The sequence below is a fragment of the Ananas comosus genome, linkage group 21 (assembly GCF_001540865.1).
Source record: "Ananas comosus cultivar F153 linkage group 21, ASM154086v1, whole genome shotgun sequence".
Taxonomy (NCBI): Eukaryota; Viridiplantae; Streptophyta; class Magnoliopsida; order Poales; family Bromeliaceae; genus Ananas; species Ananas comosus.
The window spans coordinates 7,383,934-7,411,817 of NC_033641.1; the positions used below are offsets into that span (position 1 = coordinate 7,383,934).

Here is a 27,884-nt window from a genome sequence, read left to right on the forward strand (position 1 = left end):
CAGCTCTGTTTGTTGATGGAATCATAAACTTTTAATTCTAATAATTAGACCTTCAAAATTTTAGAAAATAGTTTCACAAATCGAGTGAGGCTGGTATGCTTCTGGAAGCACGGTGCCCTCCGTACTTTTAAGTCGTAATTGATGTTGGGATATTCGAATCGACGATCGGCTCTGTTAGACTTGATCTAGAGTATTTAAAGTATTTAAAAAATAAGTTTTATTATTTTTAGATATCATTTGCCTAGTGATCGAAGGAGTTCAAAATAAATAAATAATTTTAATTGTCGTGGTTAGCTGTTTGCAAGTTTAACGGTGTAGAAATATCCAAATCACGTGAAATTTTGATAGAAAATTTTTTATACTATATAAAACAAGATCAATATTTTTGATCTAAAATTTTAATGTCATATTATCACATTTTGTAATATTTTTATTTTTAGCAGTTGATTTTGAGCCCTTTCGATTACTAGGCAAATGATATCGAAAAATTGTAAAATTTATTTTCTAGATACTTCAAATACTTTAGATTAAGTATGACGGAGCCGATCGTCGATCCGAAAATTCCAACATCGAAAATGACTTGAAAGCACGGAGGATTCTATGCTTCCAAAAGTATACCGGCCTCACTCCCATAAGTCTCTATCTTTAATTGAAGTTATTAATTACATAGTAGTTTTGGTATCATGCTTTACATATATTCTTGTGAAGCATTAAAATACAAAGAAATTTATTTTTCCTATTCTTAAGTAGGAAAAAAAAAATAATGAAATTGAAGATAGTATCGGCCTGTGCTTTAATCTTCATGTTTAATCATCACAATGAGAATATATATTGTGTTTTTGAATTTTTATAAAATTATGCGCAGGACATGCAGTCAAAATGGTTTTTTTTTTTCTATATTGAAATTTTAATTTGTAAAAGTAAGCTTGTCAAAATCTTATTTATAAAAATAGATCTAAACTAGCCATTTGTGCCATGTAAGCGGAGCCTAAAAAAAATAATGAATTATGTACCTCAATTTTTATATTAACCGCTTACTTGGCGCATATGTGGCAATCTATGTCTATTTTGACAAATAAAATTCGGATACGTCTACTTTTTTACAAATATTAATTTTAATTGGCCTAATTTTAGAAAAAGTTGTATCAAAGTGGTTGTGTAATAAATAATTTCGACTGGGAAAAGTATCTTTTAAACTATTAGTAAAGTTTAGGGTGTGGATGATAATTCTTATGAAATTAATGGAGATATCTCACATTGCATTGCTATATTTACAAGCCATAAAAAAATTAGAAATTATTTACATTACATATCGATCTTATACTAGCTCCTCGGCCCATTTTATTTGATCATATAGCAATTCAAGTTGGGAGCCATAATGGAAAAAGAGATGCTAAGTTTACTATCCAAAAAGAGGCCAGGAATTGGAATCCTAGAACCCTTCATCTTAGGATTGAATCAACCCTTTTTACAGTTTCGTATTAAAAAATATTTGAAAAAGTTGATAAGTTTGGTGTATTAAACTTGGCTCTTAGATGGCTAAGTTGTAGAGTTATAAATCAAAGTGGGTTGTAATTCTAGCAATGTTTTTTTGAGAGATAGGTAGCACGCTACCCGCTTCGTTTATTTCATTTAAAAATAAACTTAGCTGGAAATGTGAATTAACTAGGATTCGAACTTGGGACCTCGGATACCAACCACCAAGCCCTTTGCCACTTGCTCTAGGGACGGTCGGTGTAATTCTAGCAATGTTCTTTGGGAAATCTAGCACACCTTGACATGGCACTGATTCGAGGTTATGCCATGCCAAGCTAGCCCACGCATTGTTTTGGCCTATCTTATAGATTGTGCTTTGCTGGTTGTTCGCATCAAACAACTTTCAAGCGTTGACCAAGTCAAACTATTGATCGAGTCAAAAGTACATTCGATTTGCGATTCGGCTCCTTGAGTGACCCTCGATGACGTGATTAGGCGATGGGTGGAGGAGGGAATGGCTCACTTGAATTCTTCCTCAATATGTGAAACGAATTAAACTCAAATTGAATTTAACAACAAATTAGGCTAAAACTTGAGCTGAACTAATTGTCTTTCATTAATTTAAGAGAGGAAAGTTATAGAAATTATAGAGCACTAAGGCTTGGATTAAAGAGAAACTAAGGCATAAAACCCTAAGGTATTCCCCCTATTTGTTCCCAAATGGTATTTTTGGTATCTGAAAATAGTAGTTCTTCCACCCCTGTATTAAGTTTGTATAACCTTGTATAATTTTGAAACAGCTGTTCCACTCTCCCCTTTGAAACAAGCTTGTTTCCAAGTGGGAACAAGGTTAATTAAAGTCTAATCTAATTTTATTTATGGTATTAAACCATTAATGAATCTAATTAATGTATTTAAGCCATTACCTATTGCTTAAATAGTAAAGTAATTAATTAATTTATTATTTATCATTAATTAACTAATTAAAAATTAATATTTTAATTAATATATTTAATAACCAATATTTATGTTGATGAACCATTAATATTTTGATTAATCTATTTAATTTTTAACTAATTATCTAACTAAATAATTTACTAACTAATTAAAAAGTTATGTTATTTCTATAATTAACTAATTAATTAATTAATGTATTAATTAACTAATTAATTAACTAATATTTATATTTATTAAATTATTAAATTAATAATTTATTATAATATTTATATCTAATAAATATATTACTTTATTGAATTATTTTTAATTAATATTTTGATGTTAATTAATTAGATAAACTATTTTTAATTATAACCCATATTTTTCTTGTTCCAATCTAACATCCAAATACCATTTACCTTATTTTCAGGAACAATTCAATTTTCATCTAAATACATAATTGGTCTAGTTCCTATTTATACCTCAATTTGTACTTATCATTGGAATAAGCAATTCTTATTTGTATCCCAACCAAACGCAGTCTAAAAGATTACTGGCTACTTCTAGGAAAACATTAAATGCTGAGAATAGAAAAAATATAAAAGCGGTGGTCTTGTGTGTGGAAAGACCAATATTGCAGGCAACCTTTCACTATTTATAGAGCTTTTGTTATTCTTCAATTAACTTGCGATTATTGGATGGTTTGTGATTGCTTTGCCTACTTTCTTGTTGGTTACGAAAGCATTCCCCACATTTTCAACTATTCTCACCAAAAACTCATTCGTGTTTGGGCGTTCCTTTCCCGACTCCTAATGCACCACATGTTATTTTTTCATTTGTCCGATTACCAGTTGGCACTATTTTTTTTGCGCAAACAATGCTCCCTCATGTAGTCTTCCAAATAGACGTTCGGATGACTAGCAGCGTTGGATCAACGGCTCTAATCAATCAAATTCATTAACCCTAACTTGTCATTTCATATTTAATACTGTCGTCATCATCAAAAATCCTTTTGATGGCCCTTCAAATTAGGGCCATTCACTCCGACCCTCTTGATGTTACTACGATCACTTGTCTTCGCCCTCATGACACGATCATCTTTTCAGCTCTCAACCCTGACGGTGTAGCCGAGTTTGACATGAGCCTAGATAAAAAGGCGAACATCGCATACACCAAATTAATGGGAAGGTTCGTAGGTCAAAGCCAAACATTGCAAAATTCGGTGCACAAGGAGGAACATATCACCTTTCTTTTATACTGGCTATGCAACTGTTTCTTTTGCAATCGGTCTTAGAAGATCAATCGGGATTTTATCTCGATTATTGTCGCTTTGATTAATAGTGAAGAGCTTGCACTCGGTTCTCATTTTCTTTCCTTTTTATACTGAGAAATTTTTGATTCTATCAAATCACTGCACAAGAAGGAAAACGGCGTCGTTATCAGTTCTAGGTGTGGGAACTTCTGGTTTCTCCAAATTTATCTGCTTCTAGTTTCTCCAAATTTGTCTTCAGCTATATTTTTCTACACTCTATGGAGCACCACCCGATCCAAGTTCGCTGCAGCAATTTGATACTTATGGACCCGACTATCCAGAACCACACACTTTAGGTCAGCCTTCAGACTTTGTTCGAATATTTTTGAATCTTTTATTCTAAAGAAAACTGACCTCTCAACTGCTGGGCCCCTTTTGGAGCGCGATCAATCTATCCCCATTGGCTCAGAAAATGCTTCGAGTACATCCACAACCAATGGATTCCTCGAAAGTGGCTGAGCATATTGAAGTACGGTATTCTTTTTTAGTTGCTCAAGATCTCCACATCGGTTTGATGAACCAATTAAAACTCTCGCAAAGTAGGGAAGGTATATTGTCTGCACTTCGTAGCTCAGCAATTTGTCTTAGTTCAAGCACTCCCAGCCCAGCCAAAATTCTTTATGGCGAATATTTTTTGGTCTTGTGCAACTACAAAAGGAATGGCCGAAGTAGATCGAATCTCGGCCATGGAAAGCTTCTGAAAAGGAACTTTATTTCTATAGTTTTTCAGCCGACTAGACATGGCATCTCTGACGACTTTGATTGACGGTCATGGAGGAATCTATGCAATATTTTGTTCGCACTGACCACCTAGAAATCGCCTTTGCAAATATGACTTTAGCTCGGATCCTTTTTTTTTTTAAAAAAAGGGAAATATGAAGGTACCTCTTTTAAGCTTTCTTTTTTTTCGATTTTTCATACTTGTTTATAATTTACTTTGCCATCTATCTCAGTTGAGTTGTCTAAAGTAAAAGAGGCGGCAGTTGATACACTCGAGAGTGAAGCCTTGGGTGACTGTTCGAATGAAGAGAAGACTCCTTCCCCAAAGCAATAAATTTCTCATATCTCCCTTTTATTCTTCTTTTTTATGTATGTTAAAATTTTTATTAGGCTAAATTACAAAAAACCCTCTAGCAATACCCGCTTTTTCACTTTTTCCTTTGTCATTCAAAAACCTACACTTTGTCTTATTAAAAATTGAGAAATATTCACTTCGGCCCCCGCCGTTAGTGTTCCGTTTATATCCTATTATTACATATTCTTTTATACCCAAAATACCCTCAGCTTTCTCCACTCAGCGTTGCCGCCTTGCCCTACTTCCCCACCTCGCCCTCCTCCGCCGCCTCGCTTTTAGCCATCCCTCCATCTGTACCCACACACATGCTCTCGTGCTCTTTCACTGTCTCTCCATCGCCCTTGCCCATGCCTACTTCTGTATTCATGCCCACCCCGATCTCCTCCCTACAGTCGCTGAAATAGAGAGGCGGCAAGGGTGCTGGAGGAGCAGGGGAGTAGGTGGAGGAAACGACGTTGGAGCTAGGGTGGAGGGAGGCGTGAAGGACGGAGGAGAAGAGCTACGAATGAGGAGGTTTGGAGAGAAAGACGAAGATAATGAGGGATAATTTGGTCATTTTATCATCATAATTAACATCGTATCTCCCTGCGAATATTTTTTATTTTTCAAGTGGGCAAAGTGTAGGTTTTTGAATGACAGGGAGGGCAAGTGAAAAAGCGGGTATTGACAGAGAGGTTTTTTGTAATTTAGTCTTTTTATTATTATATTTTCATCAGTCAGTTCACATCTTCAATCAACCAGTCCAAATCTCTCTGCCTCAGGCCGCAAAACATCTAGCTAAAGAGACTGCTAAATCTCCTCTGGCCTCCAAAATATTAAAAGTTGTAACCTGTGTGACCCTAAGTAGTCCTATATATAAGATATAATATGGCTAAAACTTTTAACCTCACTATAGTATTTTGGGCGATGGCTAGGCCCAAGAGGTTAAGAGATTTAAGCGTGTTAGGACTAGAGTAGTCCTAGAATGGGTGATCCCCTAGGAAGTGTGTAAGATATGGATGCCCTAAGATCTAAAAGGTATAATCACACCTAGTGGGGGGTAAATAGGTGTAAACGATAAACCAACTAACTAGATACAATAAAAATAAATGCGAAAAAATTAAAGCTAACACACCGAGATTTTTTCGTGGAAAAACTCTAATTAGGAGTAAAAAAACCTATGGGACTGATCACACGAAACAATCCACTATAAAAAGATGAGTACAAGGTGATTTACCAAATTCACGACTCAATCTTTATCGAATCCTCGCAGTAGATCGTCTTCATTGGTCCTCGACCGATTATACTCCTCCAATCGATAACGCCATGACTCCTCGCTGCAACAACGCTTCGACTCCTCGAGCGTCCATCGAATCCTTGGCCTCACGCAAAGCTCTCGCGCAATAGCTCCGTTCGGAGCCCGTAGACATATAGTTGGTGATTATTTGAATGCTTAGAAGAACATAAGATATGAGGAGAATCCATTTAACCCATTATCAACTTGATTCTCAAAGGAGCATTAGAATCGAAATCCTAAGAACCAAGTTGATGATCGAAAGAACGAAACTTGCTCTAAGAAGTGAATCGAAAGCACCAAAAGTAAGTTTCTAGGGTTTCCTATTGATCTTCTTTCTAAGCTTATGTTTTAGGAGGACCCCCATATCTTATTTATAAGTTTAGGAGACATTAGAGTCATACTAGGAATGAAAACATGTTTTCGAAAACAAACGATGGGTTCAGGGTCCGGACCTTACATCAGGGTCCGGACCTTGAAGGTCTGGATCTTCAATCCAGGGTCTGGACTCTTCTCGCATAACAGTAAAATCGGCGCACGGGTTCTAGACTCTAGACCCAAGGTCCGGACCCTCTCTGCATTTCGCAAAAGGGTGTACGGGTTCCGGACCTTACTGACAGGGTTCGGACCCTCGCTGCGAAACTGCGAGGAAGGCCCACGGGTTTCGAACCTTGGTTTTAGGGTCTGGAATCTGAACCCATAAATTCTTCGTTTTTAAGTTTCAAACATTTTAAAACCATTTCTAAGTCTCCAAAACACTTATATATATGTGCAAACATCACCACTAACTATAAACACACATAACTGAGATCGATGAGCATCACGGATGAGCTTTTTCCCATGAATCTCAAAATCATTTTCTTCAACCCTTCAAGACTCCACATAATTTCACGAAATTCGGCAACCTAAAAGTCTTTAACAAAGTTGGGCGTCACAATTGGTATCAGAGCCAATTACTAATCGAAAATGTAAGATGAATCTCGGCTAAGCCATAGTTATAAAGCGGGGGTCCTCGTGTTTTTCATGCTTTTCGCTTACAGGTAGAAAATATGTTTGGACATAAAATTAAAGCTATTCAATCTGATGGTGCCAAAGAATTCATGTCCAATGCCTTTCAAAATGAACTGCAACAAAATGGAATCTCACATCATATATCCTGCCTATATACACCTCATCAGAATGGTTCAGCTGAATGAAAACATAGGCACATTGTTGATATGGGCCTTACTCTTCTCGCTCACTCATATTTACTCTCAAAATTTTGGGACTATGCCTTCGAAACTACATCATTTTAATTAATCATCTCCCCGCTAAGTCATTAAACTACAAGACTCCCTTCCAAGTTTTACATGATCAAACCCCTAATTACAAAATTTTGCGTGATTTTGGGTGCTTATGTTTCCCATACCTTCGACCTTACACTCGCAATAAACTTGATTTGCGCTCTCGAAAATGTGTTTTTCTTGGCTATCCGTCTAACTATCATGGCTATCGTTGTTACGATTCGAGTACTGGTTGCATTTTCATTTCCTGCACAGTTGTGTTTGATGAGCAATTATTTCCTTTTCATTCTTCTATGACGTCTACCGTGGCTGAGCATAAGCTGTCCCCTGTAGGGCCTTCCCTTTCTCTACTCTTTAACCCAATTATAGCCACACCCCCACCCACGCTTCCTTCTTCTAATGCCTCGAACTTTCCCATTACCAACCCTAATCTTGAACCAACACCCACCTTGCCTCGTAGTTCAGTCACTGATCCGACGTCACAGGCTGGTCTTGTTAGTGACCCATTGCTGGCGCCCGACATCATACATTAGTTTATCGACCCTTCGACAACAGCATCTTATTTTCTGTCTACATCAACAAGTGTTATCTCCTATGCTCCTACAACTGATAGTCGGCTACAGCGCACTCATCCTATGGTAACAAGATCACAGGATGGCTCACTTCGACCACCGCGGTTTACTATTGCTAAAAAGTATTCGGTTGCGTTTGTTGTTTCTGCTAATTTGCAGGAGCCGTCATCATTTTCTAAGGCACAGAAGGATCCGCTATGGTGTAAAGCTATGCAGGGTGAATATCTGGCTCTTATCAATAATCATACTTGGGATCTTGTCCTACCTCCTTCCTCTCATCATGTCATTGGGTGCAAATGGGCGTACAAGATCAAACAGAAAGCTGATGGATCTATTGATCGTTACAAAGCTCGCCTCGTTGCTAAAGGATTCAACCAGCAAGAAGGAATTGATTATGACGAAACGTACAGTCCAGTTATCAAACCAGTCACCATTCGAACTATCTTGGCCATTGCTACCTCCTTTCGTTGGCCTATCCGACAACTTGATGTTAAAAATGCTTTCTTACATGGCTATCTTGATGAGGAAGTTTACATGCAACAACCTCCTAGTTTTGTTGATCCTACACTAGCTCATTATGTTTGCCGCCTGCGCCGTTCTCTCTATGGGCTTAAACAAGACCCTCGGGCATGGTTTCTACGGTTAAGTGCATTTCTTCAACGACTTGGTTTTCGTGGATCCCATGCTGACCCTTCGTTGTTCATTCTTAACAGCTCTTCATCTCACTATTTTTTTTGATCTATGTTGATGACATTATTCTTACTGGACCACCGAATGCCCCTTTCAACACCTTACTCACCTCGCTTCATCGGGAGTTTGCTATGAAGGACTTGGGACCACTGCATTTCTTTCTTGGCATCGAAGCCCGCTCCAGCCCTAACGGACTATATCTCACTCAGTCTAAATATATTCTTGACATTCTCAGCAGAAACTCAATGCTAGATTGCAAACCAATTGCTTCTCCAGTAACATCGGGCTCTCGCCTTTCTCTCAATGATGGTGATCGACATGATAATCCTTCCCTATATCGTAGTGTGGTTGGTTGTCTTTAGTATATAACTTTGACTTGACTAGACATTGCTTACGCTGTGAATCAGGTGTGTCAGTTCATGCATCAACCTAGCAAAATACACTGGATGGCAGTTAAACGGATTCTACGATATTTGAAGGGTACTATTACTCATGGTCTTCTTCTTTGGCCAGGTGCCCCTCGCACTCTTCATGGTTTCTTGGATGCCGATTGGGCCGACAATCCTGACGATCGACGCTCAGTTAGTGGTTTTGCTATCTTCCTTGGTCCTAATTTAATCTCGTGGGTTTCAAAAAGCAACGCACTGTGGCACGCTCAAGCACAGAGTCTGAATACAAGAGCTTCGCTAATACCACTACCGAGTTGATTTGGATCCAGTCTCTTTTAGGCGAGTTAGGACTCCGACTTCGACAGCCTCCGATTTTATGGTGTGATAATATCTCGGCGATACACCTTACTGCCAATCCGGTCTTTCATGCTCGGACAAAACACATAGAAATTGATTATCACTTCGTTCGAGAGAGAGTCTTTAGTAACCAATTGCTTGTTCGCTTCCTGCGCTCCTTAGACCAAATTGCAGATGTTCTCACCAAAGGATTGTCACCTCCACGCTTCTCCGCCAATCGTGTTAAGCTCAACGTTGCTTCTTTCCCGTTGCGCTTGCGGGGGAGTAATAACCAAGGATAACTATTACACCTAGGATTAAATATTTGAAATGCTACCCAGCTGTAATTAGTTGTATTATCTACAATTAGTTGTAACTGATTGTATCTTATATTATATATAGAAATGAACTCCTCCTCTATAATCAGGGAGGCTACAAACTAATTCATCTTCACCCACTCTCTCTCTCTCGTCCTATTACATCTATTTTTTTTATAGGAGAGCCCCAAATCTTGAATAATCTTTTTCGCTTCATAATATGAATCTAGCAAAGTTGATCCTTCAGGTAAAAACTTTTCATTTAATAATTGTAGTAACATGGTAAATGATGCATTACTCTACTTCCCAAGACTATTGAATGAAGTAATTTTATTAATACAGATAATTTAGAGGTTCGCCGAGTATAATGGTTGATTAAGCTCCCTTAATAATCTATAAAATTTCCTAGCTTCATCATTGGGTTCTTCTTCATGTTCTTCATGACTTGAGATATTAACGCTTTCATGATTCATAACGAGATCACTAAAATCTGGATATAAATCTCTTAAAATATCCTCCATCTTGCCATCACTTTTATCTTCTTCTATTTCCTCGGGATTTTCATCATCAGATTCAGATCGAGGCTCTCCTGACCTTTCCCTGTGATGATATCAAAAAGTATAATTATGAACAATTTCATAAACCTTTAAATGTGTCTCAACTATCTCAGGAGTTCCTGAATAAGTGTTACTACACTTAACGTAGGGACACCTGATTTCATTATTATCTCCAGTTCTCTTAAATGTATAATTGAGAAAACTTTGAACACCTTTATCATATGCCTCATTAAGCCGATCATCAACCAAATCTATCCAAACCTTATTAGGTGCCATTCTCTTCTTGTAAGTTTGATAAAAATTAGAGCTCAAAATTACCTAAGCAACATAGACCGGTAAGCAACTTCACATAAAATTAATATAATGTTTTAAAAAAAGCAACATTACGTATAACCTTATATAAGCCTAACTACAATAATTAATGGGTGTGAGTGAAAGACTCTTATTTAAAATTAAGAAGTGAGCAAACTACTACATATCTTCTAGCTAATTATTGGTACAAAAAAAAACCTAATTTAAGATAACATAGCAAAGAATAAAATTTTCTTTTTTATTACACAATGAAGACATTATTTATTATGTAATCATAAAAATAAAGATAATTTTTATATCTATCAGTGCATAAAATTATTAAATTAAAATTATTAACTAACAGTGAACTTTTATATTGATCTCTTATATAGTAGAGGAAGGCCATATAAATATATGGTCACTCAAGCACCTGGGCCCATATATTACTATCACACCACATGACACACAAAAAAAATCATCTAACCTTTCTCATCCTTGATTATCAAAAGAAGAGCAAAAACTTATAATATAACATTCAATATATCAACCACCCAATAGTAATAATTATTGCATAATATGAGTGTTCTTTTTCCAACCGTAGAAACTACAACAATACAATATAAAAAAAAATATTAACAAAAGCTAATAATACAAACATGAAATTAAATCAACTACTACGCATTGGCTAAGTAAACAACTGAGTGAAGTTAATACCTAAGCTTTGGCGGCGGCGGCACGAAGGTTTTTAGTGGCAGAGGCAATGATGATCCACGCCGATCCACGCAACCGAGTGACTACACGATTTCACACCAAATGTATCCAAAACGCCAAATGAATATTAGGTTGAAAAATATGAGATGGACAAAATAAAAATATATGAATAAAATAAATGTAGATATTAACATTTTCTATAAAGAAAAAGATTAAAATAAAGCACCTCTAAGTATTCGGGATTCCAAATATTAAATTTAAAAATTTTAAAAGCAAAATGGTAGTTGAAAGAAAATTTTGGCATTTTGAGAACTACATTAATTAAAAATTGGGGATTTTAGACTTTCATTATTTTTCATATTCTATAACACAAATGGGTCTCTTTCATAGGCATTTTGAGAAATATTAACTAAATTTGGGGGCTTCAAATTTTCATCAATTTTCATTTTTTATAACACAATAGTTCCCTCTCAGTTTTAATTAATACTAAAGCATATAACTCATGCTATTCAATTCACGAAAATTAATAAATAAAGCTTACAAATAGTAACCCCATCACAACTTTCGCCTTAATAATTAGTGGAAGAAAAGGTTTACAAATGAGACTCATTACAAATATCATGTTAATAAAATAGAAGTATTTTGCGGATGAAGATAAAAAATAGAGAGAGAGAGCTTACAAAGGGGACCCATTACATAAATTCCATCTTATAATGGTGAAAAACTATATAAATAAATTAATAAGAAAAACATAGTGAGAAAGAGATAGAGGACCACAGTAAAATGTATATGATAGCGAGTCGTGAGGCTTAGGAGTAGTTCGCCCTTCTATAGCGCGGGAGAGCGCGTGAACGTTTGCCGCCTCGTAAGCTCGTGCGTAGTTGCCAGCAAGCGAGTGCGTGAGTAGCCGCCGGTGTGCGAGTGCGTGAGGTGTTGGGAGAGGAATCCCTATGGTGAATAGGGCGGCAACTCAGGAGACATTAGAGGAGCTCAGGGGCTTAATTTGGGAGCTAGGTTAATCTTTGCCCCAAAAAGGATGCGGGAGCGTGTGGCAAGGCGTGAGATTTTAAATTTTTTTTTTTTTTTAATAATTAGGATTCATTTTGGGCCCGTCAAACTATTTTTAGGCCCGTCAAATTTTTTGTTGAGTATAATGACTGGGCAGATGACTAATAACGGTGAAACAAAAATTTCGTCGCTAAATATTCGTTACCAAATAATATTCTATAGAGATATATTAAATTTTCTCTTTTTAGCAACCAATCACTTGTAGCACCCGTTGTTAAAAATTGGTCATTGAAAACTCAAATTGCTGTAGTGTAAAATATTTGGGGACTACAAGCATTTTATATTAGAAAATATCAAACCAAGTTTCAAAACAATTAAAAAAGGAACACGAAAATGCAAAACCACAAATCCCAAAGGAATTGCTTGAACTACGGGAACATCAGGGATCACATAGATTAAATTAACATTTCAACTCTAAAGCTTAATTATATCTCAGAAGAGTAAGAGGGTTTCTCATTCAAGTGTGATCACCTTCCTCCTTAGATCAATTCGCTCGCATTTCTCCTTCGTTCGAAAGCGCTCGCCTTTGCCTAGGGTTCGAATCGGCTCGTCCTTCTCGTGAGATTGAATCCTAGATCTTCTCTTCAACAAAGAAACAAATGGTATAACACTTTCTCTCTCTTTCTCTCCGTCAAGTAAAAGGTAAGGACATTATTGTTATTTTGTGCTTTTCATTAACGGCATAGCTCCCTGTGCATAATTCTATAATTCGGAGGGGGCAAAGTGTAGGTTTTTTTTTGAAGGGGCGTGTGTGTGTGTGAAAAAGCAGATTTTGATAGAGGTATTTTCTATAATCTAGCCAAAAAGTAAAAGAGCAAAAATATGTGAAGATTTTCTAACTATAGTCATTCTAAATACCCTCCTGATTTATAATTTTTATTGTGATCTCTTAATTTTTTTTTTTTTGTTGAATTGAGCTATTTTAGCTAAATAAATTTTATATCTTATCTAATTGATTAATAATTTAATCAAATTTATAATTTAAATACTTTATAGCAAATAAAACTAAATTAGTTAACTGTCAATAACTAATTGAGTATAAAAGTCATCAATAACTGAATTAACTTATAAAATAATCAAATTAAATAATAAAAGTTAAAGAGATATAAAAATTAAGTGTTTTTTGAAGTGGCCTGTAGTTGATTGGGCATATGTAAAGAATGATTATAAAGAGGATAAGGATAAGATTATATTTTTCCTCAAAAAACTCTATATGATTGAATTTTTTAAAAAAATCTTAAAATACTTTCATATAATTTTCCAAACTCCAAGGAGGACTCATGGTCTTTCTCGATCTCTTAATAGCTTTGCTCCTGTCTTCCTTCTTTTATCTCGATATGATGTCACTGAGCCTTCTCTAGGGTCGCTATGACGGTCTCATCAATGAAGAAGTGGAGTGATATAGCCGGCGATGTGACAAAGGCGGCTTGGAAAATAGAGATTGGGAGAAAGTGTGGAGAAAGCACATGAAGCAGTTAGGGCGACAGTGCATGGCGCAACATTTGTTGCTAAACGGGCCCACCATCGCAGCCAACAAGAAGGAATTGGAAGGAGGAGAGACCAGCGCTAGCATGTAAACCCTAACAGGTAGACCCTAGCAGGCGCCCTTACCGGTCAGCAGGGAGGGTGGAGAAAGAGGGGGGATTAACACTAGTGGATAGATCCCCCGCTCAACGGAAGTTGTTGCCATCACGTTGATATCTTATTACAGATTCAGAAAGAATTATAGATGTGACGGTAATGTGGCAAAAAATAAGATTAAATCAATTTTGTGAGAATTTATATCACCAAATATAAAAAAATTAAAAATTATTATGAAAAACAGTCCTAAAAATGCAATTTTATTGTTTTACAGGGGCATATATGTAATTATCAACACAAAATTAAAACATCGAAGGAAATGGGAAACGAAAAGGGCGAGAGGAGGGGGCGAGAGAGGAAAAAAAGAAAGAGGGCAGTAGGGAAGCAAAAGCAAGCAGACGCCAGACAGCAAGGGTTCGGAGCATAGTTAGTTAATTCGCGAATTATTCGCGAATTTTTGAAATACCGAATAAAACTCCCGTTTTCGTATTTTTCCCAAAAATTCGGAATAATTCGCGTTTTTTTTGGGTAAAAGGAATTATTCGCGAATTAAACGGGATTCGCGAATAATTTGGCCCAAAAAATTGGCCCAGAATCAGGTTTGCCTCGCCCAAAACCCACTCTGCCTCACGGCCCTCACGGCCTCACCCTGTCGCCCAAAAGGCCAAAAAAAAAAAAAAAAACAAAAACAAAAACAAAAACCTTGTGAAAAGAATCGCTCCCCTCCCACGAGTCCCCAAAAACGGGTTTGCCCTAACTTCTCACACCTGACCCCTGCGGCGGTCGCCCTCTTCCCTTCCGGCCGGTCGTCGAACGCCATCGCGGAAGCCCTCCTCTTCAGAAATCGAAGACCGAAGATCGGGTCCTTCACTCTTCAGAAATCGAAACCCTCCTCGTCGCCTCTTCCTCTTCCGCTTCCGCTTCCGCTATCCAACGGTAGATCAGTAATCGGGTGGTTCTTTACAAACCAGGTACGATTTGAGATTTCGGTGGTTCTTCAAAGCAAAAGTTGCAAGCTTTTAGTCCATCTGATGGATACTTTTTTATACACAAATGGCTGAGTGCTTAATTGAATGTGTCCATTCTCTGTTATGCACAAAGAAGACCCAAACATAGTGCTAAATAATAATCTTAATTAACTTAGGGACCAGGAACTCTTGTATTATACCTAGTCAATTTCATGATCTTGTCGTCACTTGCAAAAGGAAAATTTTGTTGTGGTCTTTCATGGACAATTGACTCAGTGGGGTTTCTACTTAATTTTTGAAACATAACTTTTTAGTATTAGAAATGCAGCAATTTTTCACTATACAATGAGAAGATCTGGAGAATAAGAGTTTGAAAATGTTTAACTGTAGAATCCTTCTCTTTCTCTAAACTCCGGGTTTCTATATTAGTCCTAGTTAAGTTGTTGTTAATTGTTGTTACATTCATTAATTTGCTTATTGTTGTATGAAGAGTGAAGATGTCTAGCTTTTATGTATGTTTATATGTGGAATTGTGTGCTTGTATGCTTTATGTTTATTCAAGCTTTTATGTATGCTTATATAATTAATAGTGAACTTTATGTATCTTTTATTTATTTACTGTTTATACTTTAGAATTTAGATATGCTAGCATGCAGTTATGGACTATGCAAAGTGCCAATTTCATCTTGTATTTAGTTTCGAACTATGCTTGTATGTGAACCGTTTATATTTTACATTTAAATATGGACTATCTTGATCTCTATTTGCTTAATTATTTCTTTCTTTTGAGGCATAATATAGTTTACTATTTTTTTTACTTACTTAGTTTAATTTTGTAGCTCTTTATTCTTATATTCTTAAAAAATATGAATATTTATGCTAATAGCATAAATCTTGAGAGAAAAAAAAAACTTAATTTAGTAGCCGAATTTTTGATCCCGAATTTTTAATCGGTGAACGTATAATATCCGTATATATCACGTATCCGAATAATTGGCGAATCCGTTTTTTAGCCCTTTTTTTCAACGAATTTAAAAATTAGAAGACGAATTTTATCCGAATTATACCCGTACTGAATTTTTGCCGAATCCGAATTAACTAACTATGGTTCTAAGATCCGGAAGGGGAGGAGGTCTCAGGTCTGTCCCGGGCGTAACACCAGCTTGGAAAAAAGCGGAGATGGAGGGTCAAGAAGGCAAGCAGCAGCCGCACCTGGCCCTCGCCCACAAGCTCTTTCTGCTCGCCCACCCCGACGTAGACGACATCGACAAGGTCAGACTGCGCGACGAGGTCCTCGACGCCGTCAAGGCCGACGGTAATCATCATCACCGCCGCCACTCCCGTCTTCCCCTTTCTTGCCCGGCACACCACCATCTTTTCAATTTCTCGTCTCGTTACTTTACTTATGATTGTGCACCCCCTTGGTTTTTTTATTTTATTTTATTTATTTTTTTTATTGGTGTGCCCTAGATATGGCCTCGCTGTACGAATCCCTGGCGGCCAAATCCGTGCTGGAGATGGACGCCGGGCTTCTCGAATCTATGCGGCAGAGGATCGACGAGGAGGTCAAGAAGCTCGACGACAGGTGAGATCTTCGTTTCTCCTCATTGAATGGTAACGAAAAGGCGTTGATTACGGATCCTGTTTAATTTGGACAAGGAACAGGAAGCAGAATGTGTGATTATTCTCCTTTGGGTTGAGACCTCTCAACTTTTCGGAAGAAACTCTATTTGTTTTTGGATTCCAAGCATTAAAACGGTAAAAAAAATAAAAAAAATAAAAAATAGTAATTTGTAATGTGTTAGCTGCACTGTATTTGTAATAGGATACTATCCATTTAGTGCTTTGTATTTGTAATAGGATACTATCCATTTAGTGCTCTGTGGTGAGAAATCCTGTCACTGATTCATATGGTGGTGCTGAGATCGAACTTGGTCCGGTCTTTGGTTTGAAATGCAGTATGCATCCGTGTAAGTAGCCAAAATATGTGTGTGCGGTTGCCTGACTGCACTGCATTGGATCAACTCGACCAAGACTGTATAAGATTTAAGTATTACTCTTTTCGTCCCTCCTGAAGCCTCTGAGTTAGATCTGGGTACAAATTATGAATGTCTATATTCCAATAGTCTGTTTTGCATACCTTATATTTCTTTTTCTTTGGAAGGTTTCTACATTTCGTGTCTGTAGAACAAATATATTATCATGAAATATAAATGTCTTTTTCATTTTTTTTTCTTCTTATAATTTACATTCTATACCGACTTTTTTAGAAACTTGGCACAGTTGATTGAAGTCACGTCTGTCTAGATAATTGGAGAGGAATTTAAATCCTTCATGGTGTTTCCGAACGCTCTTGTTACTTTAGCCAGCAGATGTTGGATGCTTATAGATACGTTTTGGGATATTTGCTACTTGTATATGAAGCTTAGGATGAGAAACCCAAGTTCATTAAATATTTGATCTTGGAAGAGATGGTGTAACAAAACGATTCGGGGACAAAATAACCTTTAAACATTTTCTCTCATGCTTATTTTGGAGATAACTATTGAAAGTTGAAACTTGAAATTACTTGTAAAATATGATGTTCTAAATTAGAATAGTAACAACATTTACGGGTGTAAACTGACCCTTGGTATAGTTTATATACTTGAAAGCTGATTTGATGTCTTTGGTTTTCGTAGGATTTAGGTTTATTTTACAGGAACGTATAGCTTAACAGTTTGAAATCAATTATGGACTTTGATCCTTTAACTCTCCTACGAACATTGCTCGAGGATATCTTGGTTGCTTTCTTTGAAGAGAAGTATCTAGTGGATAAACTTACGATTGGATTGTATGAGATATGAGATATTATAAACCTGTCACATTATAAACAAAACCTTTTAGCTATAGATTACCCATGAGAGGCTTTATGATTTCAAATTTCTTTCCTCTTGGTTGAATTCAGGTTCATTTTAGAGTTGAAAACTATATGGTTATGTGTGGCTGCGTGAACCTGCATATGCTGTTGTCTTCGCTTGATTCTCTTGTTTTGAATCTATTAGCCAAGGGCCTCCGTCACACAATGGATACGGTACTGCTAATGCCATTCATTTTAGGTAGATATAAGTGGGTCAAACATTGCATGTCGATTAAAAACTTGAACTCTATTTTTTATCTACTGTTCTCTATAGTTATGTGGATTACAAACATTCAATGTAGATTATAAACTTGAACCCTAATTTTTATCTACGGTTCTATATAGTTATGTGGATTACAAAAGTTGTATGTAGATTATAAACTTGAACCCTGATTTTTTATCTATAGTTCTTTATAGTTATTACTTGTATTATATATTTTTCTAATTTGAATAGTGATAAACATTTTCTCTAAATCCCTGGTAAGCCTTTAATTGTTAAACCACATGAGTCTGCATATGCTCCTGCATATTGCATATGTTCTATGTTGTTGGCTGACTATTGCAAATCATATTTGCCTTCTAGTACATTGGTCTAGGTTGATGCACGGCATTTCTTTTAAAGTTAGGTGGAGGCAATTTTATTTTGAAGTCCATATGTATATTGGTTCAGTCAGGACATTTTAAACTATTATGCTACTAGGATCTAAACTTACACATTAGAAAGGGTTCAGTTTAATCTGGTACAGAGTTCATTTGGATTGGGACCTTATTTTGGTCTTGAATATTTTGGGGTCAATTAATGTCTTATATTAGTCAACTGGGATGCATCAGTTTGGCTTGGGTATATTTGGACTTAATGCTAGTAGGATTTTTGGGTCTTTTTCACATAAATAAAGTCCTAGGGCTGATTTAGTATTTAGAATTTTGTTGAGGAAAATTAGGAGTTTGTAAGTTTACTTCACGTATGCATGAAGCTGAAACCTAATGTTTCTCTCTTTTTTTTTCCTTCCTTTCTTTTTCTCTCCATTTTTTCTTTCTCTTCTCTCAACCATTCTTGTTGTCCAAATACCAAAAAGGAAGAAAAAAGAAAGCTGTGTGAGCCAGCTGTGATTGACCAGAACCAGATGTTAATGACATTTGATAGCAAGTAACCAAGTCCTAGTGGGTTGCTAGAACAGCGACCATAGGGCTGTAAAGCATTGCACTCTGAACACAACGGGATGGATTGGGCAATACCTTAAGGCCCTGTTTGGTTTGGGAATAGCAAACATTGGATAATTTTTTTTTGTCCCGAGGATAACTTACTATTCTGGGGTAGTCAGGAATAAAAGTAAAATTGTGTTTGGTTTTTAATACTACTATTTCCAGGAATAATTGAAATTGCATTTGATTAATTTTATAGAATAGTAGAGGATAGTGGAAAAAAATGATGGTTGAATTTGATATAAAATATGATTAATATTTCACATATTTCACAATAGATTAGATATAAAATATACTATGTAAAAGAACATTTGACATATAATACTATTGTTTTCTTAAATTCTACTTAAACTTAAATTTAATAAAAATAATTTATTACAATATTTAAGTATAATTTATTATAATATTTAAGTACAAATAATATGTATTATGAACTAGGCTAATATACTATTAATAGCACCAAGTCATTGGTGCTACCAAGTTTTTGGCCATTGGATTAAGAGATGTGCGGTTAGGATGATGTGGGCCCCTTAGGGTTGAGTGGGTGGTTGGTTGAATAGTATGATCTAACGGATGAAAATGATCAAAAGGGTAAATCTAACGGCAGAAAACTTGGTAGCACCAAGTGTTTCGTGCTATTAATAGCATAGTAGCCGGACTCTATGTATTATATAGTACAATTAATAATTTTTATAATAAATATATTATATTATAATATGTAATATATCATGTCTATATAATTTACTTTAATTCAATTTATTAATGAAGTTTGAAGTTAAACCTTGGAATAGCACTGTTTCTCCAAACGGGTAACTGAAGCTATCCTGGGATAACTGGGAATAGCAAGGTTTGAGTGGAATATTTTATCTCGGTATCTTGGCCAAAAAAATACCATGTTTGGCGAAATAGCAGGGATAACTTCCGTTATCCCCACTTCATCCCTGAACTAAACGGGGTCTAAGGGAAGTATTTGAAGTTTACCTATTGCCATTGGATTCAGTAGGATATTTATAATCTAAAAAGGTTCTTAATAAGTTTTACTCACTTTTATGCTTCTTGGTTATTCTCCACGCTTGTCTCCTCTTACTATATACATATAATTTACATAAATGTATATATTTGAATCTAGAAATTTTTATTTTTTTGAGCCATTTTTAACATGGATCTACCTTGATATGCACTTATCTAGTACCTATGCACAATTTACTATCTAGTCTTTTTCTTTTTGATATACAACTATCGAATTATTTTGCGTGCAGAAACATTGTTAATTATAGAATAGCTAATTTTTTAATAAGTGATTGAAAGGGAAGTAGAAAGAAGTAGAAATAACCTATTTTACTTTTGAAATTTGGATTTATTGCATTAGAATACTTGTTAACTTGCAGTTTTCATGCGGAGTTTATTAAACTTAGTAATGCTGTGCAGTTAGATGGAGGAGTGCACAAATTTTTGCTGCAGTGTCCAATACAGAGGATATAAACTGCTTTATGGGCGGCTGTAAGATTTTACGAATATGATAAAAAAATTCACCAAATAAATGATCATAGAATGTGGTCTGGAAATAAGCTGATGGAGACTAATTTTTCTAATGGTTGGAGTATATGATATTTCATTTTAGGATATTTTGTTCTTTAGGATTTATAGTCCTTCTAAACATCTACTTTTTTTTGCATATTGGCCTCTCTCTTGATTTTCCTTTTATCGGACATGGCAACTAACCCTTTGTTATGGTTATCAGCCATTGTTACAAAGAACAAGTAATCCTTATTCCATAAGAAATTTCAAGTAGGAATTAGTGTTTTGGCCTCGTATAGGACATCCTTTCTTATGTGTGTTGTAAAGAAGCCGTTCTTGTTACTCTGAGCTTTAGATAGAGAAATCTGACTTTCATACATAGTGGAGATTTTTTGTGCTCTTTCTTTCCATCCTTTTTCATAATATAGAAAACAGTACATCAACATAGTTTTTCATGCTTTTTTTATTTTGATCTGTGTGGAGCTATTATCTACAATTGCATCTTATATAGATGTCATCAGTTATAATGTCCTTTATTATAATACTATTTCTGATATCTTTTGATAGTTATATCGCGTCCTTTTGCATGTTTAGTCCGTTTTGGTTGTATAGAAGTAGAGCCTTGTACTATTTTTCTCAATTAAACTGTGCTACTGTGCTGGCCATCAGTCCTCAACATATCTATTTGTGGACCTTTTATACTATTTTAACTGGTTTATTCTATTGTCTTTCTTTTTCACGCTTCACTATTTGTTACTTCACTTTTGACCTCAAGTTGCTCATAGTAATTTCTTGCGAAAAACTTCAATATAGCCTACTAAGATAGATGTATATTACTTTTACCTTTTGGGAGACAGCTCCACTGTTTGATCTCCTAAGTTGTTCACACGATTTGTACTTTATGTCGATTTTCAGTGGCACTAAGAATGCTATTTACGAATGCATTTAGTTTTTCTTGATTTTTATCAGGACAAGTACTTACGAAGTTTATGACCAAATTTGTCATATTAAGAGTCTAAAAGAAATTTTGCTGTTGAGCTTAATTTAGTAAAGTGCTATTGGAGATAGGATATGTGAAACTTCCATCTGATGATTGTGGAAGATTCAATATGCTAATGGAAACTCCGTTGGCCTGGTTTGAAACACAAATGGTTTACGAATGGTTCTCTTCTAAATGCTTTGAAGCATGCTGTATTTGAAAACTTTATTTCTCCATCTGTTTATTGTAAGAAGCTAGCTTAAAATTGAAGAATTGGGGTTGATCATGGATAATATTGAAGTTTATTTCTCAACACCAGGGCGCCAAACAACCCATCCACATAAAGGATGCTTTTATGAGCCCATGTTGCATCTTACCATCCCCATCTGATATTATCGGTCATTTAGTTCGACTTTTGTAGTACATGATGGCTAATATAAGTATGAGTCAACTACAGTAGTTTTTCCTTAAATTGTGGTCCTTGTTTTGGCTCTATATGCTATTTTTTTTAATTTATAATCCGGGTGGTGTCTTTTACAATCCATTCCTACACACCTTGTTAGTTGGATAATGTTTTCACATCCTCTGTAGTATAAACAGATTACCTAGCATGCTGCAGCCTCTTAAACACTAAATATATTTATACTCTACCTAGGATTGCTGATGCTGAGGAGAACCTTGGCGAAAGTGAAGTACGCGAAGCTCATCTGGCTAAGGCCTTGTTCTTCATTAGGATTGAAGATAAGGTACAAATGTTTTTCACTTTCTATCTGCCGATTAATGTTTTCTGATGACCAAATTGCTTATGTGAACATAACTGGTATGTTTTATTGCCTCCAAATCCAGGAAAAAGCTTTAGAACAGCTCAAGGTTACTGAAGGGAAAACAGTCGCTGTAGGTCAAAAGATGGACCTAGTTTTCTACACATTGCAGCTTGGCTTTTTCTACATGGATTTCGATCTCATTGCCAAGTCTATTGAAAAGGCTAAGAAGTATGTTTACTGTTTGTTAATAGGTTGTAAAAATTCATCTGCAGTATATTAGGAATGTGTGGTCTGATTCTGGAATCTTTTTGTGTATGTGATCATGAAGCTTATTTGAGGAGGGAGGTGATTGGGAGAGGAAGAACCGACTAAAAGTTTATGAAGGCTTATATTGTATGTCTACAAGGAACTTCAAGAAGGCGGCCAACTTATTTTTGGATTCTATTTCGACCTTCACGACTTATGAGCTATTCTCTTATGATACTTTTGTCTTTTACACTGTCCTCACAAGTGTTATCTCCTTGGATAGAGTTTCTCTTAAGCAGAAGGTAATTTCTATCATCAATATGGTTTTGTTTTAAGTGTTTCGCTCATACTTCTAGTGGAACATGTGACAGGTAGTGGATGCACCAGAAATCCTTGCTGTGATTGGCAAGATACCTCATCTCTCTGAGTTCCTCAACTCCCTATATAGTTGCCAGTACAAATCATTCTTCGCTGCATTCTGTAAGTATACTGTATAGCTGCATTGATGATCGGAGTTTTGTGATTATGAGAAAAAAAAGTCAACCTATTTATTTCCTAATCTTTTGGACATTTTTATCTTAACCAGAATTTTGGTGGGCTTTATCATAAATATCTGATAGTTCCCATCAGTAGCTATACATTATTTCTGAATCTTGTCTTACGAATATATATATGGCCGTGGCTACTATACTATTATGAGTATTGGAGCCCTTGTAGTCATAAGTTGTTTTCAATGATGGAGCTTCAGAATCGACGATCCACTCCGTTAAATATGATCTAGAGTATTTGAAACTTTTATAAAATAAATTTCGTAAATTTTTGAAATCATAATAAAGTCCATCAAGTGGGCATAAAATGAACGGTCAAAATCGAACGACGTCCTAAAAAAGGATGATCGGATCCTTCAATTCAAGATCAGAGTTATTGATCTTTATCTATGTAGTGAATAGAATTTTCTATCAAAAATTCAACAAATTCCGATTCTTTTACACCGTTAAACTAGCAAGTATCCCATACCGGCCGTTAAAAATTGTCAAATTTGTGACCTCTTGATCGTAAGGTAAATGATGTCGAAAATTTATAAAATTTGATTTCTAGAAGTTTTAAATGGTGCAAATAACATTTAACGGTGTGGATCGTCGATTCGGAAGCTCTATCATCGAAAACAACTTATGAGTACGAGGGCGATCGTACTCATAATAGTATAGTAGCCGGACCCTATATATATATATAGAGAGAGAGAGAGAGAGAGAGAGAGAGAGAGTTAGGCTGGTATACTATCGATAGCACCACGGGCTTGGTGCTATTGAGTTTTCCACCGTTAGATTTAACCCTTTGATTATCTTTACCCGTTAGATTATACTATTCAACCAACCACCCATTCAACCCTAGGGGGCCCACATCATCCTAACTGTACATTTCTTAATCCAAGGGCTAAAAAACTAATAGTACCAATAGTTTGGTGCTATTGATAGTATTCCAGCCTAGTTCTATATATATATATATATAGAACCCGGTTGCAATATTGGCAACAACACCAAGCATTTAGTGCTTGTAAGTTTCTCACCATTAGATCTACCCCTTGGACATTTCTACCTGTTAGATCATACTATTCAACCGACTACACATTCAATCCTAGGGGACCACTATTATTCTAACCGCACATCGCTTCATCCAAGGGCCGAAAACTTAATAGTATCAATGACTTGCTGCTATTAATAGTATTATAGCCTAGTTCTATATATATACACACACATAACAAATACAGTTTGACTAGAATGCTATCAATAGCACCAAGCACTTGGTACTACTGAGTTTTTCACCGTTAGATCTATCCCTTTGACCATTTCCATCTCTTAGATCATACAATTCCACCAACCGCCCACTAAATCCTAGAGGACCACTATCATTCTAATAATATATCTCTTCATCCAAGGGCCGAAAACCTAATAGCACCAATGACTTGGTGCTATTGATAATATTCTAGCCTAGTTCCATATATATATATATTGAACTAGGTTTGTGTGCGTATAAAAGCACGGCGACCTTCGTGTTATCAAGTCGTTTATGATGTTGGGACTTCCGAATCGATGATCAGCTCTGTTAGACTTGATCTAAAGTATTTGAAGTACCTAGAAAATAAATTTTGCAATTTTTTAATATTATTTATCTAGTGATTGAAGGGGCCCAAAATCAACAATTCGATCATGGGACATCCGATTTGACGATCGGTTTTGTTAGATATAATTTACGATGCTGGAAGTATCTAGAAACCAAATTTCATAATTTTTTGACATGCTAAGTGATCGAAGGGTCTCAGAAATGACTATTTTAATGGCCGATGTGGCATGTTTGTAAGTTAAATGGTGTAGAACAATCAAAATTAGGTGAAATTTTAATAAAAAAATTCTATTTATCATCAAGAGCAAGATCATTTTGTCTAACCTAAAATTTGTCTTTTATTACTATTTTTTATGAGATTTTTTATTTTTAGACGTTCAATTTAGACTATTCGTTCACTAGGCAAATGAAGCTGAAAAATTATGAAATTTCGTTTCTAGATAGTTTCAATATAATAAATCATTTCTAATGGAGCCGATCGCCACATTGGATATCACATCATCGAAAACAACTTAAAAGCACGGAGGTTCCGTGCTTTCGAAAGCATAGTAGCCTTATATGTATATACATAGAGAGAGGGAGAGAGGGAGAGAGGGAGAGAGGCTTCAGTCCAGCTACTATCCTCTTAAGAAGGTAGAGGCTTTTGTTCTGTCAAGTCATTTTGGATTATTGGGACTCCGAATTGATAATCGGCTACTATCCTCTTAAGAAGGTAGAGGCTTTTGTCCTGTCAAGTCATTTTGGACTATTAGGACTCCGAGTTGATAATCGGTATTGTTAAAATTGATCTACACTATTAGAAATATTTAGAAACTGAATTTTGTAATTTTAAAAATCATTATGAAGTCCATCGAAAGAGTCGAAAAATGAATGGTTAAAAATGAATAACCTTGTGAAAATAGAGGTTAGACTTTCTGAATTCATGATCGGAGTTATCAAATGTTATCTAAATAGTAAAAAGAATTTTTTATTAAAAATTCAAGCGGTTTGGATTGCTATACACTGTTAAACAAGCAGACGACTTACATAGGCCGTAAAAAAGAGTTGATTTTGCGATCCTTTGGTCACTACGTTAATAATTTTCAGAAATTATGAAATTTGGTTTCTAGATACTTCAAATACTGTATATTAATTTTAACGGTTCTGATCATTGATTCGGAATCCCTACCTTCAATAACTTGATAGCGCGAAGACCTCCATTCTCCTAAAAAGATAGTATCTGGATTCTGTCAATATATATAAAGTAGAGTTAGAATACTATTGATAGTATGAGAATAGTATTTACTAGCAACTTTTGACCATTGGATGCCTTTGGGTTTAGTGGGGGTTCGTGGAATAGTAATAATTCAAGGGTGGAAATATTGATAGTAAATACCATTCATATACTATGAATAGTACATTAGCTCCACTCAATTCTCTCTCTCTCTCTCTCTCTCTCTCTCTCTCTCTCTCTATATATATATATATATATATTGAAACTTGTACTCCCTCTTATGGAGCTCTATCTTCTTCGCACATTTGTTACACTTCTATCTCAATTACTTTAATGACATCATGAATGTTTTCTATCTGAGAACTCAAACCTGAAAGCCACTGCTATTTCCTTTTAGGCTTGAAGCATTATCTTATTTACTGTTTTTGAACCTGGAATGTATAAACTCCTTTCTTCACTTTGTCTGCACCGTCAAATTGCTCCTACATTTTTCTCTGTTCTTTTGAATGATAAGCAACTTAAGTCACTCAATTCTTATTGTTGTAGTTGAATGCTGATGCATAATGTGCTTAAACTCTGTGAAGCTTTTAGTTTCAGTATTTTTTGTCAATCTATTCATGAAGAACTGTGAACGATTTTTTTTTTTTGAATTTATAATTTTGTGAAATGCTTTTCAGCTGGATTGACAGAGCAGATCAAGTTAGATCGTTATCTACAGCCTCATTTCCGTTATTACATGAGGGAAGTCCGCACTGTAGTTTATTCTCAATTCCTTGAATCCTACAAGAGCGTTACGATGGAAGCAATGGCTAATGCATTTGGTGTGACCGTGGATTTCATTGATCAGTAAGTATTTTTGCTTTGATTTGTATTCTATGCACCGTCAATTTCTGTCCGTTAGACCTTGTTTGATATGTATACTTTTTTCACTGGATGGTCAAACCCTGATATCATTGTTTCACTTTTTTCTCTCTATCTTTTTTTTTTTCTTTTTTGGCATAATGATGAATTTAGGATTTGAAGATTTAATCTTGACTTTCACACCGTCAGAGTATTCCAGTTTATTATTTTAGTCCCTAACTTTTGTCCAACATATCTGCTACTTGTGTTAGTCTATAGTCTTAAAGAAGAATGTCACATCACCATTATCGTGTTTAGGGTTTGCTGATTAAATAAATCTTTTTAGGTTGGGGAACCTGTCAGCGAACTCTACTGACAGAAATGACATGATGCTTATTTCTAAGATGGTAGATTAATGGGGGGACTTCGTTGTTAGGTGGGATAAACTATACGGGTCAAGATCTGCATCTAAACTTTCTTTTCTGCCAGGGAACTTTCTCGCTTCATAGCAGCTGGAAAACTTCACTGCAAGATCGACAAAGTCGCCGGCATTCTAGAAACTAACCGACCTGATGCCAGAAATGCTTTCTACCAGGCAACTATCAAGCAAGGCGATTTCTTGCTCAACCGCATCCAGAAGCTATCACGAGTGATCGATTTATAAACAATCTTTTGTCCTTTATACTTAATATGGTGCTGAAATTTCCTTTCATCTTTTCATACATCAACTCTATGAAGCTCCTTATCCCTAAATTCAGTTGACATTTGTTTGGACAGAAATTTCTGAGTCAATGCGTGTCGTTTTGAATTCTTATATTTCCTGTTTGTCATTTTAACTAAAATTAGCGCACAAATAGTTTTTTCGTGTTGGTAGTGCAGTTAATTCGGCAGTACTGTTTACTTCAAATTGAATTTATTGGTAGATGTTTAGTGCTGGCTCGATAAAAATAACTGAATTTTCTACACTTACCTAATAATCTAAGGGAAGCTGAGCACTTATTTGCAAAATATGTTTTATATTTCTTGAAATTTAGTTGCCTTTCCCTCTTTTCGTGTCTAGGCCGATAAGAAGGATAGGATGGGAGATTGAGTGCTGTTTGTGTTGGCATGTAAGTTGTGAGAAGTTTGAAGTGGTTTTTGTGCGGTAGTCCGAGATATATAACGAGCAATTGCGTGCTGTTACAGGTCCTGTGTTGGCGCAGCATATAATGTGATGTGAAGGGTTTGGGTGGTTTTTATGCACAAGTCCGAGATAATTGGGAAGTG

General features: G+C 35.7%; 1 protein-coding gene and 1 long non-coding RNA gene across 5 annotated transcripts; one reads left to right on the forward strand and one right to left on the reverse strand.

The window, feature by feature from the left end:
* On the reverse strand, positions 9,954–12,257 carry LOC109726789. The gene is made up of 4 exons (XR_002220605.1): positions 11,993–12,257; positions 11,222–11,301; positions 10,429–10,534; positions 9,954–10,259 (listed from the first exon to the last, which is right to left on the reverse strand). It is a non-coding gene; the product is annotated as an uncharacterized LOC109726789 (long non-coding RNA).
* On the forward strand, positions 14,567–27,434 carry LOC109726521 (26S proteasome non-ATPase regulatory subunit 6). Of its 4 annotated transcripts, none has more exons than XM_020256136.1 (9): positions 14,567–14,838; positions 15,951–16,150; positions 16,306–16,420; positions 22,090–22,180; positions 22,281–22,426; positions 22,527–22,746; positions 22,816–22,924; positions 26,456–26,624; positions 27,108–27,434. In XM_020256136.1, the coding sequence occupies exons 2-9, from the start codon at positions 16,015–16,017 to the stop codon at positions 27,280–27,282; spliced, it is 1,161 nt and encodes a 386-aa protein (XP_020111725.1). In that variant the 5' UTR covers positions 14,567–14,838; positions 15,951–16,014; the 3' UTR covers positions 27,283–27,434. The 4 variants fall into 4 exon arrangements, with proteins under 4 accessions (XP_020111725.1, XP_020111727.1, XP_020111728.1 ...); XM_020256138.1 differs by having other exon boundaries at positions 15,960–16,150; XM_020256139.1 differs by having other exon boundaries at positions 15,975–16,150.